The following is a 17,180-nucleotide window of genomic DNA, read 5'->3' on the forward strand; positions in this document are numbered from 1 at the left end:
CTCAGGACTGTGTGGGTGTGTCTACAGTGATTGATTGACATCTTCCCGAGTCTCCTGTTAGCTTTGTTTCACCCGTTAAGGCGGGATAAAGTACACCTTTATCAGTGACATGCAGTGAGGGTTGGGGAGGCACTGACTCACAAGTCAGATTTACAAACATACAGTAGGATGCCAATAGGATAGGATGAGAGAATAGGAGCGAACAGGATGCTGAAAACCATTTAAAAACACCAGCGCCACTGTATATTGCAGTATATCTTACCTTTACTTGTAAATGACTTCTTGCTTTGACTGAAAGTCCAGCTTTGAAAAATGTCTTAGTTTAGAAATCAAATCCTCCATTTTCAGGACGAGAAATGACAGCTTGTCGCTAAGCTCTACAGCGTCGCACAGCACACTTCTTGTCTTTACTTTTTGCACACAGGTTAGAGTTCACCGTGACCTGGCTGGATGCAGGCTATCAGGCTGCTCACTATTGCCGCAGAGGATTTATGTTACATCAATAAGATGCAAATATTACACACATACGTAAAATACATTACTGAACACCATGGAAAAGAAGGCGTATGCTTTTATTTCATAAAAGTGTCCTCAACCATCATATTAGAAACATAAACAGAAATGGGAACAAGCACGCGCCATCCGCACGCGCTCAATCCAGTTTGTGAGTGATTGCGCAATCTGGAGGGAGGCTCGGCTGTCCGTGCCTCACCTCTCGTCTTCGAAGACTCCGTTTATTTAAGCAGGAAATACAGAATTTTGTGCCATTTTTATATAAAAACGGTCAAAATACATTAAGAACCACACCAAAATCATCGTCCAGAGGACAAATAATAATACTTGTGTTATTTTATTATTTTGTTTCTTTTTCCTCTCATGATGACAGGGGATGCCCCCCCTGACTGCACGTCCATGACCTTTATCATTCTAAAGTACTCACACTGCTTAAAGGTACTAGGCTTTAGCTGAAAAACTGGTTTTGGCCCCGGCCAGAAGGACAGTGTGAGTACGACGTTAGTGGCAGACCCCATAAATTCCCATCAAATTCTCATCAAAACCCCGTCCACCTTCAACCCAAGCAGAGGTCTAATCAGCCAGAATAACTGAAAACATCTGTGTGGGGTTGGTAAGGGTTGGAAACGGGCTTTATTGTTAATGAATGTGGAGTTACACATGAGTAAAGAGGGACATTACAAGGCTTTAGAGAATCATGCAATGAATGATGGATCCAGTAGATGGAGGTGTTATGATATCGTGGCCCACACTGTCAAAGATCCTTATATAGGAAAGATGATCCACCACCTAGCAGCAGTGGTAAAAAACTGTGACTGTGTTAATTTAAAAAAAGGTTAGCCCATCTTAATTTTAGCATCAATGAGCAAATTCTACAAGACTGTCTCTACAGACAAATGAAGTATGATTTGTATTAAAGGGGCGCTGATTGGACTCTTTATGAAGAACATTATTCAGCCTGTGAAAACAGTGGAAAACAGACATTTTGGGCATTTATGTGTCGCATACAGGGGCGTGGAGTTAAGAAGACATTCACGTTTACGTGTCCGGAAGTGCCTAATGATTAATGGAAGATTATTTCAAGTTACATTATGGAAAGTGTAGCGGTTTGACCCTTAATAAGCGACAAAAAGTCAGGATATCCAGACTCTGTGCTCTGTTTTGATTTTGACCATTCTGGATATTAAAAAAAAAAACTATGAGCATTTTGGAAAGGCATTATTTAATAAGATACTTTATCTTTTATTTATGCTAAAATAATAAATTGGGATGATTTGATCTATATCTCTATTCATTTATATGTAATTACTATGTATTTGCAGCAGCGTGCAGGCTTTCCTGTGCATGACTGTGAGTTTTCTGCAGGTGACTCATCTTCTCCTTAGAAGATCTCTGCCGCTTTCCTCGTCGTTGATTGGATAAACTTTAACCACTTGACCTGGTTATCCGGTTTTGTTTTGTTTTTTTATCCAAGGCGAAGTGAAATTAAAGATAGGGTATGATATTTGCCTTTGCCCTAGCACAGTATACGCTTATATTGACATGCATATGTAATATTTGACGCTTTTAATTGCTTTATGAGAAATAAGAGCACTTGGAGCTTCACTTCACCTCGACGGGTTTGGCCTTATAGAGGATTAAGGTATTTTAATTTGTCTTTATTGTATGACCTTTTTTGCCAGGAGGCTGACTTACGACCCGGAATGATACGACAGCACTATGTCCTGAGGATTGACCTCACAGGATAAAACTGGGTCTACATATCTGTCGGCTACTTGCCATTTTTGCCAGAGAGGTGAAGACATAGCTTGAGGTAAGGGTATAGCTAATAGAAGCCTGGTCTTAATTATACGTGTTATATGTAAAAAATAAATAATAATAATAATAATTATAATATTCTTGCTCTATCGTCTAAAAACTCAATGTCTTGTTGATGTGTATACAGTGAGGCATCTTCCCCCTGCAATATTTCCCTGAACTGCATCCTCTGGACCACTCTTTATGGTATAGACTTCACCTTTTTATAATGGCAGCGGCGCCATCTTGTGTTCTGTTTCAGCAACTACACGGGGCTTTTATTTTGTCTCCATATATACACCGGAAGTGAACCCGTGAGGTCATCATGGGAAGCAAAGTCAGCTCCAAAATGGCAGCGCCCGCCGCCCGAGTTATCCAGGTAACGTTGCTCCTGAAATGTTAAATACTGTAGACTTCAGTGTTTTAAAGTCAGAATAACGCAATGAAGTAAACATGTCACTTTTCTGTTGTTTTGTACAGGTGATGTCTTATTTAATTTGGGCATTTTTTGGGTGATAAATACCATCGTACCCTTGTTGGTGTCCTTGTTTTACCACACAGACAGGGTGTTCAGACAGCAACAGAAACGGTTTTTACCGACTAAATCAATAACAGTTATTGACATTTTCACCGATTTGGCAGCACCGTTAGCTCAGTCTGCCAATGCAAATGTACTCAGGATGTAGCGTTAGCTAGTTAACGTTGTTTAGAGATTAAGTTCAGCTAAAATCAAAAGCTGTAATTTAGGTTAAAAACTCAGTTAACTTATTCAGTCACTCGGTTTTAGTCATTTTCTTCTATTCACTCGCTTAATGATCAAATAATTTACTGTATCTGACACGCCTTTTACTTACATTTATACCCCAGTAGCCCAGTATTAGGAATGCATCTAATGATTGTTTTCTTAATCAGTTTATTTTTAAATAGAATAGAAATACTTTATTGATCCCAAGCTGGGAAATTGCAGTGTAACAGCAGCATTACACACAGACACATCCAAACAGTAATGTAGAAATATAATATAAAAGATACCTAAACTGTATACATAAGCGGAACAATTGTAGTGCAAATGTAAACATAATAATCCGAGGTTCAGTGGACAGATCATCAGGTGCTTCCGATTGTGTTCTGAAAAGTTTAACTGTTATTGTACAGTGTGATGGCATGTGGCAGGAAATCGTTCCTGCCTATTTAGCCTATTTTTTGGTTAATTGGTGAATTGTTTAGTATCTTTTTTTAAAATAATGGCTCTTAATATTTTCCGGACCAGTGAGCCGTCTTTAAATTTGGTTATTTGTCAGTCCAAAAGATAAAAATTACAAATATTTGACATGCAATGTGAACCGAGTAAACGTTATGTTACTGTGCAATGGTTCAAACAGAAAAATAAATAGCAAATACTTGCATTTGAGAAGCTAGCATCATCTGTCACTTAAACTGTGGTGCACCAAGCTTTAATAATGTAATTGAAAAAGGTCAACAACACTGAAGTTGAGAAATAATCATGAAAAATAAGCTCACTCTGTAAAGAAAAATTGCTTTGAAAAGTCAGTTTTCAATTATTTTTAGCACCACTAACATCTTTTCACTTACACTGTCTATGGTTTATCTCAGCGCCAGCCCCCCCCCCCCCCCCCCCCCCCAAAAAAAAAACCTAGCTGCATGATTAGATTCTTAATGAGGGAAATGGGAAAATATTTGTTTGGTTTTGGCATAATTGACTCACATTTCATAATTCACACAGCTGTTTGACTTAACAAATGTGTGTTTGCAGGCTGTTCGGCCTCACGCTCCGCTGATCAAGTTCCCTTTAAGACAAGACATCGTAAAGCCCAACGGTGAGTGTGAAGGAAGTGAATAAGGGTCAGACAGCTGACACGATGACCCTAAAAGCAACTCCTGGTAATGTACTATGTAAAGTACTTCCAGGCCTATTTTATTGTGTATTTTCGCTTTCTGTTTGAGTTGATGATTCTTTCTCAATGTCTGGTTGAGTTACTGTATTTACAGTACAGCTGCAATGCAGTTTGAAATTATTAAGGGGTGCAAGTGTATCCAGCTGTAGACTGCACAACTATAATTTAAATACAGGCCTTTAGAAACTGTTGTTTTTATACTCCAATAGGTGAAATACTAGATGAATATTTGCACAATTTTGCTCTTGAGAATTTGCTTTTGTGTTTTTTTCTCCTCAGGGCTTCTTCTAGTTTCTCGTTATCTATAGACATTTTTTTCTTCTGTCTTTTTCATAGCCCAAGAAGCACTGAAAACATTAGCAGTCAACCTCTCACCACACAATGCTCCAGCACCGCCTCCGTTATCAAGACCTCGTGTACCTTCGACCCCAATTGCTGGCACGCCAGACACCCTGGCCTCTATTCAGCTAATACCTGCAAGGTACCGCAGGAGAGCGATGGCGGTGGATGAAATGGACTACATCCAGGTTTGGTTATAACCTTTGTCCTTGGTTTAAGATAAACCTGCATAGTAACCTTTGGACTTAAAGCTACCAAAAATTTGAAGAGATGTCTGTATTGCAACTGTAGGAATAGATAGTGTGATGTGTGAGTTAACTTCAGAACTAAGATGTGATAAAAATGTATTAAAAGGCAGAGTTTTTGTTTGCACTGACATGAAGGAATTCTAATTGATTTACAGCATCTTGTGGACACTTTACAACTAGTTGCAAAAACTCATACCTAAATAAAGATGGCCTATTTAGAGAGATTGCGTGTGCACTGCACGTCATGTCATAAGTCAAACATTTGGTATGTTTTTCACAGACAGTCTTCTGTTTTCTTTCTTCACAGCGTGGTGGACCAGAGTGACATGAAGCGACTCAATCACTGCAGCCAAAGTCCTTATCTGTTGGAGATCAGTACGTGTCTTTAACTCAGCACAAGAGAACCTAATGCCACATTTAAGACATGATGTAGAATAAAGTATTGCATAAAGCCTGTTAAAATGTACATATGTTTATTTTTTAGATGTTAAATCTTAACTATATTTTAAGTTCATGCTGTTACACACAGCAAATCTATACCAAAAGCTTCTAGGTTTTCCTTAGCCACTGCAGCTATTTCAGACATGTTTCTTGTTTTTGTTAAACCTTGGTTTTAACATACCATCTCAACTCAAGATTTTTCTGATTTCTAATTGTCATTATTTTTAGCTTCACTTGAAATACCACATCTAAATCCAAGCATGAGACTCTGGTACATATAGAAGAAAATTATGGGAAGGTTCCTCTGCTTTTCACTGCATGGTTCAGCACTGCTCAACTCGATCTTACTTGGTTTGCCATTAGCAAAAGTGCGTATAGTATCTGTTCCCTCCAAGCTGAGTCGATAATGACAGGTGAAGATAAAACACTACAGACCACTGATTGGACAGAGAGAATGGCCATGTGTGTGAAGGATATCCTGCACAAACCTGCCATTTTTAAATAGTCAAGCCAACATCACTAGACCTTTTTTACATTTGTAATCGAGGACGTTAAAAACGACGGCATTCCATTTAGATGAGCTATTGGTGAGGGTACTGTCATGGCTTACCGGGTCACTTGGTCACTAAATTAGTTTTCACCATTTTGTTTTTCCTACTTTTACAAGAAAAAACATCTGCTGTGAAAAAGGTCAATAGTGACCGCAATTGTTTTATTCACTCAACCCAGAAATTGCAATCCCGTAAAATGAATGTGATCAGCTGCAAATCCCTTCTACACTGAGGGGGGTACTATCTGCAGTGGGAAACGAAATGAACCTGGTATCGAAAGTGAGTTGAGTCGAGCTGAACCATGAGGTGGAAATAAGGCACGACTGATCTGTTAGTTTGAGCTTAACAAGCCTGAAGAGATGCTGGATATCAAGTTGCAATAGTACTGAATGGAATGGTGTTATGTTCATGTGAACTGCTGCTGGATTGAAATGATTAAAAGAATATTGTATTTTGATTGTGGTGCTCTTATGCTTGATGTAGATACTTAGAAACAAAACAAGCAGACCCAAGCACATCTGTAATAACAGGACACTGTCTTCAACAGATGAACAGCAACAAATTTAGAGTTCATTGTTAGGTATTTATTGTTACCGTTGCTGGCATGCTCTATATGGTCAACATTAACAACATTGAAATTTCACAACAGTGCAGTATAACCAGCAAACATTAATGTGTAACTGGTTACTTACTAACTATGAGATTCAGTAAGCGGTTTAGTACTCAGATGAATGTTGGCACATGTAGCACAGACATGACAGAAAGGTGAATATAGGCTACACTTCACCTGTGGCAGATTGTCATCTTGTCTCCACCAGAGCTGAGAAAAGCCCACAGTTTTAGTTTTTAATTCTCTCCTTTTGCTATGAATGAAATCGAGGAGAAGTCACACACAGGCAAACACATATGAGAAAAGCAGACTAGCAAGTACCACACAACCAGCTCATGAACACATGAATGCCTTCACAGAACAATTCATGGCTTTACAAAAATACCTCTTGATGTTCAAACCCCAATATCAAACACGATCTATGAACTTCATGAAGAAGAAAGTGCAGTATATTCATACATTAATATAACCACTTACAGCAACAAGGAACTGTCAAGTCACAAATGGGCACAACACGAGAAGAAACACTGAGGTATGCACTGGATTACTCTGATTATTTTTTGGGGAGAATATTCTGTCCTATGCGTGTCTTGGCCACAACATGACCAGCGACTTGTTACTGAAGAACATCTCTAGTTTTTGATTATTGTGGCTAGATACGTATGTTTTCTTGCAAACGCCAGGCTTAACATTGCACTTGAAATGCAGTAGAAGCAATCTATGCTCTGTACTGGAGGCGAAAGGACTTGTCAATTTCCCTGTTCTTCCAGTTCCTCAAAAGCAGGTAAGAAATCAGCGATGGTGTCCACCACGTAGTCAGGCACCAGGCTGTGGTTGGTTGTCAGCTCACTATCCCTGTACTCCTGGGCCTCCTCGATCTGAGACACACCGGTGAGAGTGAGCATGGTGTCGAAGCCGCAGTTGGACCCAAACAGCATGTCTGTCTCTAGGCGGTCCCCGATCATCAGGCACTGGGCGGGGTCCACCCCGCTGAACTGACTGGAGATGCACTCGAACATGAAGCGGCTGGGCTTGCCGATCACGGTGGCCTTGCGACCCGAGGACACCTCGAGAGCTGCAGTGAGGGACCCAGAACCTGCCGGGGGGTAAAGATGAGACGAAAAGGTCAGATTAAAGTGAATCTTAAGACTCATCCTCTCCTCCAACCACCCACTAACCCCTCTCCTTTAAGTCAGTGTAGGTGCAATTGAGATATTCTGTATTGTGCATCACTTATCTGCAGTGACTACACACGTTTGTCACAAATAAGACACAGAGGGAGATTTATTCTGCAATGTTTTTAGTACTTTGACTATGGTTCTGCATGTGCTCGTCTGCTACTCATCACATACAGTATTGCCTAAAAAGGGGCTAAGCATTTTTTTTATTAAGGAGTAAGGAGTTGAGAGGAAATAAAGGGAGAGAGGAAGGGTGACATGCAGCAAAGGCCACCTGGCTGCCCCATTATCCCATGATTTTGAGGCCCTGTGAAATTGTTTTACTATATTTTAAAATGAGTTTGTGTTGCAGTTACATCATGCATATTTCTTCTTAAATACATTTGTGTTTAGTCAAACTGCTAAACCCTGAGGTCAGGTGGTTATTTTCGTGTGCACTGTCCATGGTATGGGCCTCTGGGTGATGAGGTATATAAACAATAATGAGAAGAATGGCAGTCAGTCAGCCACGGGCAGGCCATCACAATGAACACGTCTATTAGTATTTTAGACAAAAAAGGGTGTAACTTAGCAGAAATGCAGCTAGAATGTGTTTTACGAAAGTGTCCATTCTGGAGATGAACAGAGGCTGTCTACATTCTCTACAAACCTTCATGTCACAGCAGATTCACACAAACACTACAGAAATCACCCAAAACATGACAGCTACAACTAATAACTACAGTAGGAAACCATTAACCTAAAGATATAGATATAGCTGAAGTATGTAATGTGCAGCTGTATTAAGTAAAAGGGAACAAAAACATAATACAAAAGTAAATCAGAAATGCTTCAGACTGGGGCTCTAGCTCTAGCTGACCTCTTGGAGCTCCTGTGTCTGTTCTCAGTAAGCCCTTTCAGTACTATATATGGTTGGCATTACAGAGCCCCATCACCACCATACCTGGCAGTATCCTTCCACCTGACAGAGGGTGCCATGGGTCGTTGTCGGTGGCCAGGAACAGACAGTCCGGGTCCCTCAGGTAGCACGAGGCTTTGGCCAGTTTGAGAAAAGTCAGTTTGTCATCATGTCCCACCAGCACCGCCTTGACGTCCGTAGCAAGAGCGCAGTTGTAGATGGTGGCGTCCGGGTCGTCCGCCTCCTCCACGCAGGGGATGCCCGCCTCCAGCAGCTCCCTGCGCAGTGCGTCGCAGCCCATGACGAACACCTGGCCGCTGATCTTGACCACGTCTCTCAGGTAGAGAGCCGAGCAGTACGACGAGCTGAAGATCTGCTCCAGCATCACGTCGGTGAAGCCCAGCCGGTAGAACTTGTGCACATAATTCTCCCGGGGCCTGGTGCAGTTGTTGGTGACGAACACTACGTTTTTGCCGTGCCGTATCAGCGAGCTCACCACCTTCGCCGCGCCCGTGATCGCCTTCTCTCCGTGCCATATGACCCCGTCGCAGTCGAGGAGAATGAAGTCCTTCGCCTCCAGCAGACTTCTAATCTGCGGACCGCGGATTTTCTGGCAGCCTTTGAAGCCAAAGGCGCCCGCCATCCCGGCGTTTTGCTCGGCCCCTTCCGTGTTTCACCTGCTAGTGAGTCCCCATGTCAACGGCTGGGGCATAATGTGGTAAAGAAAGCGGGTTAAATGACGTGAGAACAAATCAATGTCCGAAAATCACATCGCAGAGTCACGGTACGGTTACATATCACGGACAGCGGGCTACATAAACATTGACGGTCAGCCACGCCCACGTTGTCAACTTTGACCAATCAGGCGACAGCACTCTAGCCAATCAGGTTCGAGTGTGTCAAGACTTTTGTGTGCCACCTCCTCTAAAAAATCTATTGCGCCCTCTTGGCAGCGGATGGACGCTTTTAACAGTAACTTTATTTTATCAATATTTATTTTCCTTTATAATACAAATTAATAAATAGTGCTTGAAGAAACGAAGTACCATCATCATCATCATACTCATATCTTTTATTAAATGAAAGTAGCAATAGGGGAATAGACACACCACAGTAAAAGATCTGCACTCACAATACAACAATGTAGAGGTAGTCATTATATAAAATGACTTCAAAGATATTATATATATATATATAATATTAATGGATTATTTCTACTGAGGTAATAATGTGTAAACAGTATTTTAAATTTATTTCTATCATTTTTGTAGCTGTATGTATAACACTAAATCATTTTAGGATATATATATATATATATATATATATATATATCCAAGGGTGTCAAACTGATCCAGTAAAGGGCCGTGTGGCTGCAGGTTTTCATTCCAACCAATCAAAAACACACCTGGTCCAACAGATCAACTGTGTGAAGACAGGTGATTGAGTAAGTCGAGTCAGGTGTGTTCTTGCTTGGTTGGAATGAAAACCTGCAGCCACACGGCCCTTTACTGGATCAGTTTGACACCCATGGATTTACTGTATGTATATATATATATATAATACAATATTTCACTCTGAAATGTGGTGGTGAAGCAAAATAATGAATTTGTATGGATTATAAAGTAGCAAAGTGAAGGTTACAATGTTATTTTCTTCCTAAGAGGTGTTTCTAATATTTTTTTCTAATCTTTATAAATGAGGGTAGACTAAATATTAGAAACACCTTTTGGTGTAATGCAATACAATTACACCACAAAGAATCATTCAGTTGTCTCAGAAGATTGTAGGATTTAATGCAGGGCTGTTGTTTTTACTGTGTGTGTTTTTGTAAAATATACAAAAAAGCCAAGTGCAGCCATCAGAAAATAGTAATGGGGTGAATCTGTAACTTTAATAACAGTGTCTGAATACATTTCATGGGTTGTTTATTTTATACTTATGAGTAATTCTAGATTTGGGTTTAATTCTTGTCCAGGAAGTCATGATTTTTCAGGCACAAGTCTCACTCTCAATGAAGTCTTTCTCTCGGGTCACTAGATGGGGCTCTATCCCCCAAACAACACAGATTGGAGGTTCAGAAAACAAATAGGTTGAAATCCCAGCAACTCCAACACATATTATACATTTTTACATACACAATAAAGGTATATCTTATCTCATCAAAACCATCAAATGTATTTCCAATTTCCTCTTTGAACTCACCATTTTACACAGTCCTTTCTTTCATTCTGACATTCATTATCATTAAGACAACTCATCAAGACAGGAACCTGCTACTACAGCCATCTGACAAGTGTGAAACCACATATGCACTGTTAATGCCAGCTACAAGTATGTTTAAACATCCTTTCCCCCACACGTAACCAACATTCACAGCAGAGCCATATCTCTGACTTCAAAAGAGCACATTAAACTTTTAATGTTCGGAAGACACAACCTTTAAACCTTACAACTTCCACTTGTTCCATCTTATATGACATTGTGATGCAGTTATAAAAATGTAATTTTATGTTTGATTGTATATTGCTTGTCACTGCAGGAGACCTGTAATAAACCTGTTTGAACTAAATGATTGCAATTCCAATTCAAGTCAAATATCAATAATATAACTATAACTTAAATGCATTTGCAGTATTAAAATTGCCTTTTGGACTAATGTCTGTGTTGTCTGCTATATTGTTATCATTATATCAAGTTATTAAGTCTGCTTTGCTGTGCTGTTTCTTCTCTGATTGCAATTTCCCTGTGTTCCCTTTTGCGTTGTTGTCCCCCCCCCCCTCCAGTCATGCTTTGGCTGCTTTGCCCTGCCTGTTTTGGTTGCGTGCGAGACAGAGGAAGACTCACTGGCACCTGCAACTGCCAGCTAAACAGACAAATGAAATGCAGGGAAGGGATGACAAAATAGACAGTTGAATGGACAGAGAACAAGCCGTTCTAATTGGTCATTATTTCCTTGCTAATCTATATTTTCTCTCTGCTAACCCCCAACACAGATGTGAGGAGTGGGAGGAAGAACAGATCAGAGAAGGGGGGCCTCCAAGGCTTGGTCTGCTCTCAACAGTGGCTTGAGCGCTGACCGTGAACATTGCTGTTCACTGCTTTTGTGTCTTGTTTAGAAAGGGGAAGGAGACTAAGTGGAAACCAGCAGAGGAGGGTGTGGGGGTCAGAGTTGAGACTTGCAGGTGGTTAATAATTGAAGAGCCAGTAGACCAAAACGCTGCCCCAAACACACACATTCACATACACACATCTGCATACATAAACTTTGCAGGTAGGGCATATTTCCATTCTAAGTTTCTCAACATACTTCATCTGTTCATGAACCCAAACTAGGCAAGCAAAGCAGCACACAAAAACATTCTCAATGTTCATCCACCCTACCACAGCCTAACGCAGGTGGCTTCCTACCTTTTGGAAACATGCAACAACACAAAAGCATTGCTTAGTTAGGGTGTGTGTTCTTGTATACGTGCTTGCAGCACAGTCGGGTCAAAGCAGCACAGAGGTGTTGGACAGTCTGGCGCTGGCGTCTGGTAGACATGATGGCGCTGGGAGGGGATAGGGCAGGACACTTGGCATTATGGCTATTCCACTGAAAAGAAACTGTATTAATCAAGCATCAAAAACCCCTTTAAATGCATTTTTTGCACACTCATGTTGAAACCACTTTTAAAAAAAACTCCTTTTTTATATTTTTGTCCTTAAGGGGTATCTTTTCTGGGCCTGGTGGGGCTACAGGGGGGGGGGAAAACTTAAGTTCATTACTTGTGTCAAAGCAAAGGTCTCCTACATTCACATGACAGCCCATTATTATCTATTTTATTTAGGTAAAGATGAAATGTATAAATCAGTTACAACAAGCATGGCTTATTTATTGAACATCTGCAGTACTGTAGGGTAGCAGGGAAGCAGGATTTCATCGTTTAAAAGCTAGAAGTATTCAAGTCCAAGATAAACAAGTAACACAGACACGAGGTATAAGTCTGATGATCTACTGCTATTGCATTTTGTGTTTGTCCTTGCTATTCTTGTCCCTACAGAAAGTCCAGCAGACAACCACAGGACCAAGAAGCCCTAGGAAGAGAAGAAGCACCAAGTCCAACAGGTATCTCTGGTACCATGGTTGCGTTAGTGAAACCGGTCTCAAATGAGTTCCACCTCCACTGTGCAGGATGTGCTCGACCCACTGGATGAGTCGAAGAGCTGGCGGGACGGGATGGGATTTGTGGATCCTGCTAATGGACAAAGCTGAAGACTTGAACCTAGAAAAGGAGAATTTGTAAAAAGTGTAGTTACAGACATTTCTGTACTCTACTGGCATCACAAATGTAGCCCAGCCATCTATCCACATACCTGATGTCCTGTATGAGTGTTTGAATACTTGAGCTGAGAAGTTCCCTGGTGATGTGCGTGGGGTTGATGGTGAAGCCAAGTCCCTTTGTTTCAGCCCTCACCACATTATCAAACTGGTCTCCAAACAGAGGGATTCCCAGCACCGGAACAGCGTGATACACAGCCTGGAGTAGGCTGTTTTGTCCACCGTGGGTGATAAAGAGGCATGCTTTTTTGTGGCCTAGGGTAAACAGAAAATAAACTGAATAAAGGAAGTTAGAGTTTTTGTGTGTAGTAGAGAGTGATACAATCTACAAATAAGAACAGTCTATCTTATAGCCTAGGGTTTTTTGACCGGTACATTGCTAAATTACAGGGCAGAGCAATGACCAGCAAGTACTTCCATGATAATTCACACTGTATTGGTATCTTACTCTGTTTATACTTTTAATTAAAAAAAAAACAGATTTACTGAACATTTAAAGCAATCACTAGAGTCTTGTGGTATTTCTTTAAATATGAAGGGGGAAGAACGGAGCTGTTATTATTATTGTTTAGTGTTCTTTCAAATCCACAATTCAGGTCCACAATTCCTGCAACTAACAAGCCTTTTGTCAATCTACCATATACTATTACCCACTGTTATGTTTGTAACAAAGGGTTAGGGTAAGAGACTGTTCCTACCCAGCAGGTCATTGAGAGGCAGCCAATCCATTAGCCTGAGATTGGGTGGTCTGTCCAAGTGAGATGGCCATCGCTTCGGGTCATACCTGCAAACAAAACACAAGGGTCTTAGGAACATACTGACATTAATTGAAAACAATGGGATTTTATCATTTCATGACTGTGAAAAAATAATATGTGTTTACCCCATTTATCTTTATTTATGTGACACATAATGATACAAGTGTTATATTATTTATGCCTTTATGAATTGTGTCATACTTTTACCTCCAGAGCACCCCCTGAGGGATCCTGGAGAAGCCAGCCACCAGCTCCACAAGCAGAGGGTCAACAGAGACGGAAGAGACCATTGACCCCAGGGTCACAACAATGAAACCCGCCTCTCCAAAACTGGAGATCCACAACTCAAGATCCTGAGGCATCAACATGGTTTTGGTATGGCAAATACAAAGGAACATTTGCAGTGTTGAGTAAGGCAGGATGACAGATGGTTGTGAACAGGGAGGAGTTCGGTTGGAGTGGGAATGGCAAAGAGAGGGAAAGAAGGCTAGTTAATTTGAAAACATCTCACGGTCTCACAGATGTATTTGAATATATGTATCAAGAGCAGAGACCTGCTCTAGAGGCTTTGCAGGTTTATTCAGCAGACCTCCAACCAGCACTGTGTAAGGCATAAGAGGCTGGGGAAACTCCAGTGAAAAGTCAGTGTTGAAGGCCCAGAGTTCAGCTCCTTGATGTAACTCCTCCAATCCTCCAGAGGCTGAGCCTGACTCAAGGTGACGCTCAGCTACTTCTCTAAATGTCGACCAAATAAGTTCCTGGCCTTTGATACAGGACACAATTTAAAAAAACACCAACATTGTATGCTCAACTTTTGTTCAGATTTAATCATTATAATAATTTATTTTGTCAGTGGTGCTAAACCACTTTCTGGCTAGTAGCAAACCCAGAACATTCTTTCAGGAAAAAAGTTCTAATATATAATCAGCATATTACAAATGAGAGGAGAATGAAATATAAGAAGAAATTGTGTAAAAACCTATATTCATGATACCCAAGAATGTGCTAATTTCTAATATTAATATGTCTAGAGGGCTAGTACAGTGTACACTGAAGATGATTATGTAATTTATTAAGCAAGCCAGATAATACGTTTGACAATATGTGTTCTCTTATGTAACACTATTCTTACCTACAGGAGCCAAGATAGAATAAAAGAGGTTCTTTGCACGACCCCAGAGGTTCATGTGGTCAGACAGCTGGGAGCCGAACACTGGGATGTAGGAGACTGAGCTGGGGAGAGCGATTGAAAGAGGACCGTTCAGAGTGCCAGGATAGAAAGCTATGTAGTGGACACCTGAAGAAAATCAAGAGTAAAGTACATGGGACAGCTGTAGATTTATGGCTGTACATACATTAGTCTGAATTAGCAAATTTGAAAACATCTGTGAGCTACAAATAACAAAATTGGAAAGTTATGGATGAATAAAATCTAACTGTTCTAATGTAAAGATTTAGAGGATGATAGTGATCATGACATGAACCAAAGTGATATAAACAGCATATGTACCAAGCTTGTGTGCCAGGATGAAGGAACAGGGGTTAAAAGCATCAAGGATGGCGATGTCGTAGTGTTCCCTCTGGAGGAATGTTATTATCTCTTTGTCCCCTAACAGCCTGTCACACTGATAAGACAGGTGCCCCATGAAGTTTAGGAAGCTATTAAAGTTATCCCTAATAAAAAGAGAGGGAGGAAAATGACAGTGAGTGAAGAGAGAGACAAACAGAGAAGAAAAGGGAGTGAGAAATAATTTAAATCTGATATAATAAAATGCTGTCAGATACAAGTATTTTCACTTTAATCCAAGAAGGTTCAGAAGTCTACAACAGAGACAAATTGGTATTGATTGGTAATCAGTATAAGATAAATTCAAGAGCCTCAAAATGCTGATGGAAAACCAGACTCAGGATCGAAAACAAGAACAAAGTCTCAAAGAAATCAAAAATCTGTGTGATACCTTCCCAGTAAAAACAGTTTTTGTTGCTCCAGGAACCAGCCATTGTATTCTTTGATGTATTTCTCTCCTAAGGACCAGGTACTCATCTGGTAACTGTCTGCACGGCCTACATAGGAAAAACCTGGGAGGAATTCAACATAAATTTGCATGAAATTTGAGTGACTAAATCAAAAAGAGAAATGCGTCCATATATTTTCTGTATATATATGCTTATACTGTACGATCAGTTTACCTGTAATAACAGGGTTGCCCAGTTGCAAGAGCATGCGGACCTCATGGCCATGCTGGTTTAAGTTATGAGAAATTTCATCTAATAACAAGTAGTGGCTTCCTCCTGGAGGAAAGGACAGAAGAGACAAAATACTATGCTACCTGAACACACTGCTTGCTGTTTGCAACATACTACATGGATTTGTATATAAACACACTGGAGCAAATTTCTTCGCAAGCTCTTAACGAAATGTACCCTTTACTGTAGTTTCTTGACCCACCAGTCGGGCAGGGATGTGCTTATTCTTCACATAGTTCTGAACAAATATTTACAATGAATATCGTCTGTTGCTATCAGTAAAAGGCACAATCACTGCTCCACTACTCACCAATTAGACAGACAGTCAGGATCTTGGCAGACTGAAGTATTGGAAGAGCCAGAAGAGAAAACATCCAAAATACAATCCTCATGTTGTCATTAGAGTTCCACACACTGACCTGCAGCCAAAGTCCTCTCAAAATAGTCTTTCAATTCAAAAATAAAACTGTGATGAAAACCTCGCTGCGTGAACTGAATTCCTCATGAGAAGGTTTGCCCTTTTAACTGTAATACAGCAACGAAGTTTGATCCAGAGTGGAACTGGGTCAAACGGGTCCTGAAACAGAGTTGTGATCCAGACAAATGGAAAGTTTCAACAAGAAATGTCAAACGCAGGATTACCAACATAAAACAGAAAAAAAAAAATCACTTTCTTGATAATATCATCTTTTCAGTGCACCACGCCATGCCCTGAGAGTCTTCTCTTCATGTCCATGTCCGTTTGAGTCGAAAGTAAAGATTCTACGGATTATACAGTCTGCATTGTCAAGTTGATACAGGCGAAAATCCAGAATCCATATTTAGTGTACCTTGAATGTATCCAGTATGCCTTGTCTTGCAACAAATGTAAAAGGTCCGACATTAAGACGCTCCTTTATTCCTAATTATTCAGGAAGTTTTGGATGCAAGTCTGCAAGTATTATTAAGTCTATATGACACGTGTGAGCAGCTCTGTTTTCTCTAAAAGTCAGACACTGAGAAGTCCAAGAGCCTTGGACCTGCAGTGATAATTAAAGGGAGGGAAAGAGAGAAAGGGAGGTGGGTCAGAGGGGTGGGGTTTTCCCTAAGCTCTGGTTGTATCAAATTAGACAAATGCTGACAGAATGTAACCCCCTCCATCAATAAGTAAAGGAAGGCACTTATTCATGATAATGATATTCATTGTGACACCCGTACCTAATTTTAATTAATGATGCGTTTATAAGTTGACTTTAATAACAAGAAAAGCTGGCTAACAACACCGGTTACTTTATTGATACATGCCCCTATTTTTAAACATTCATTATTTTTTTTCAAAGCAGCATGCACATTAACTTGATTGGCAGACAGGCAGCAGGGGCCGCTA

General features: G+C 40.4%; 3 protein-coding genes across 4 annotated transcripts; 1 reads left to right on the forward strand and 2 right to left on the reverse strand.

Moving 5' to 3' along the window:
- Nucleotides 1-1,986: 1,986 nt before the first annotated feature.
- Nucleotides 1,987-6,262, forward strand: kgd4 (alpha-ketoglutarate dehydrogenase subunit 4). Of its 2 annotated transcripts, XM_083913016.1 has the most exons (7): nucleotides 1,987-2,009; nucleotides 2,196-2,326; nucleotides 2,459-2,517; nucleotides 2,618-2,689; nucleotides 4,085-4,148; nucleotides 4,563-4,753; nucleotides 5,121-6,262. In XM_083913016.1, exons 4-7 carry the CDS (start codon nucleotides 2,636-2,638, stop codon nucleotides 5,136-5,138), a joined length of 327 nt encoding a protein of 108 aa, XP_083769142.1. In that variant the 5' UTR covers nucleotides 1,987-2,009; nucleotides 2,196-2,326; nucleotides 2,459-2,517; nucleotides 2,618-2,635; the 3' UTR covers nucleotides 5,139-6,262. The 2 variants fall into 2 exon arrangements, with proteins under 2 accessions (XP_083769142.1, XP_083769141.1); XM_083913015.1 differs by lacking the exon at nucleotides 2,459-2,517 and having other exon boundaries at nucleotides 2,573-2,689.
- A 124-nt stretch (nucleotides 6,263-6,386) lies between these two features.
- Nucleotides 6,387-9,276, reverse strand: pdxp (pyridoxal (pyridoxine, vitamin B6) phosphatase). The gene is made up of 2 exons (XM_083911697.1): nucleotides 8,537-9,276; nucleotides 6,387-7,511 (listed from the first exon to the last, which is right to left on the reverse strand). Exons 1-2 carry the CDS (start codon nucleotides 9,132-9,134, stop codon nucleotides 7,165-7,167), a joined length of 945 nt encoding a protein of 314 aa, XP_083767823.1. The 5' UTR covers nucleotides 9,135-9,276; the 3' UTR covers nucleotides 6,387-7,164.
- A 3,212-nt stretch (nucleotides 9,277-12,488) lies between these two features.
- On the reverse strand, nucleotides 12,489-16,232 carry LOC310945940 (UDP-glucuronosyltransferase 3A1-like; the record flags this gene model as incomplete). The annotated part of the gene is made up of 10 exons (XM_083912202.1): nucleotides 16,125-16,232; nucleotides 15,758-15,859; nucleotides 15,526-15,646; nucleotides 15,078-15,241; nucleotides 14,700-14,864; nucleotides 14,122-14,330; nucleotides 13,775-13,920; nucleotides 13,508-13,593; nucleotides 12,845-13,064; nucleotides 12,489-12,753 (listed from the first exon to the last, which is right to left on the reverse strand). Exons 1-10 carry the CDS (start codon nucleotides 16,204-16,206, stop codon nucleotides 12,489-12,491), a joined length of 1,560 nt encoding a protein of 519 aa, XP_083768328.1. The 5' UTR covers nucleotides 16,207-16,232.
- Between the last annotated feature and the right edge of the window lie 948 nt (nucleotides 16,233-17,180).

Source organism: Echiichthys vipera (assembly GCF_963691815.1).
Source record: "Echiichthys vipera genome assembly, chromosome: 4".
Lineage (NCBI taxonomy): Eukaryota > Metazoa > Chordata > Actinopteri > Perciformes > Trachinidae > Echiichthys > Echiichthys vipera.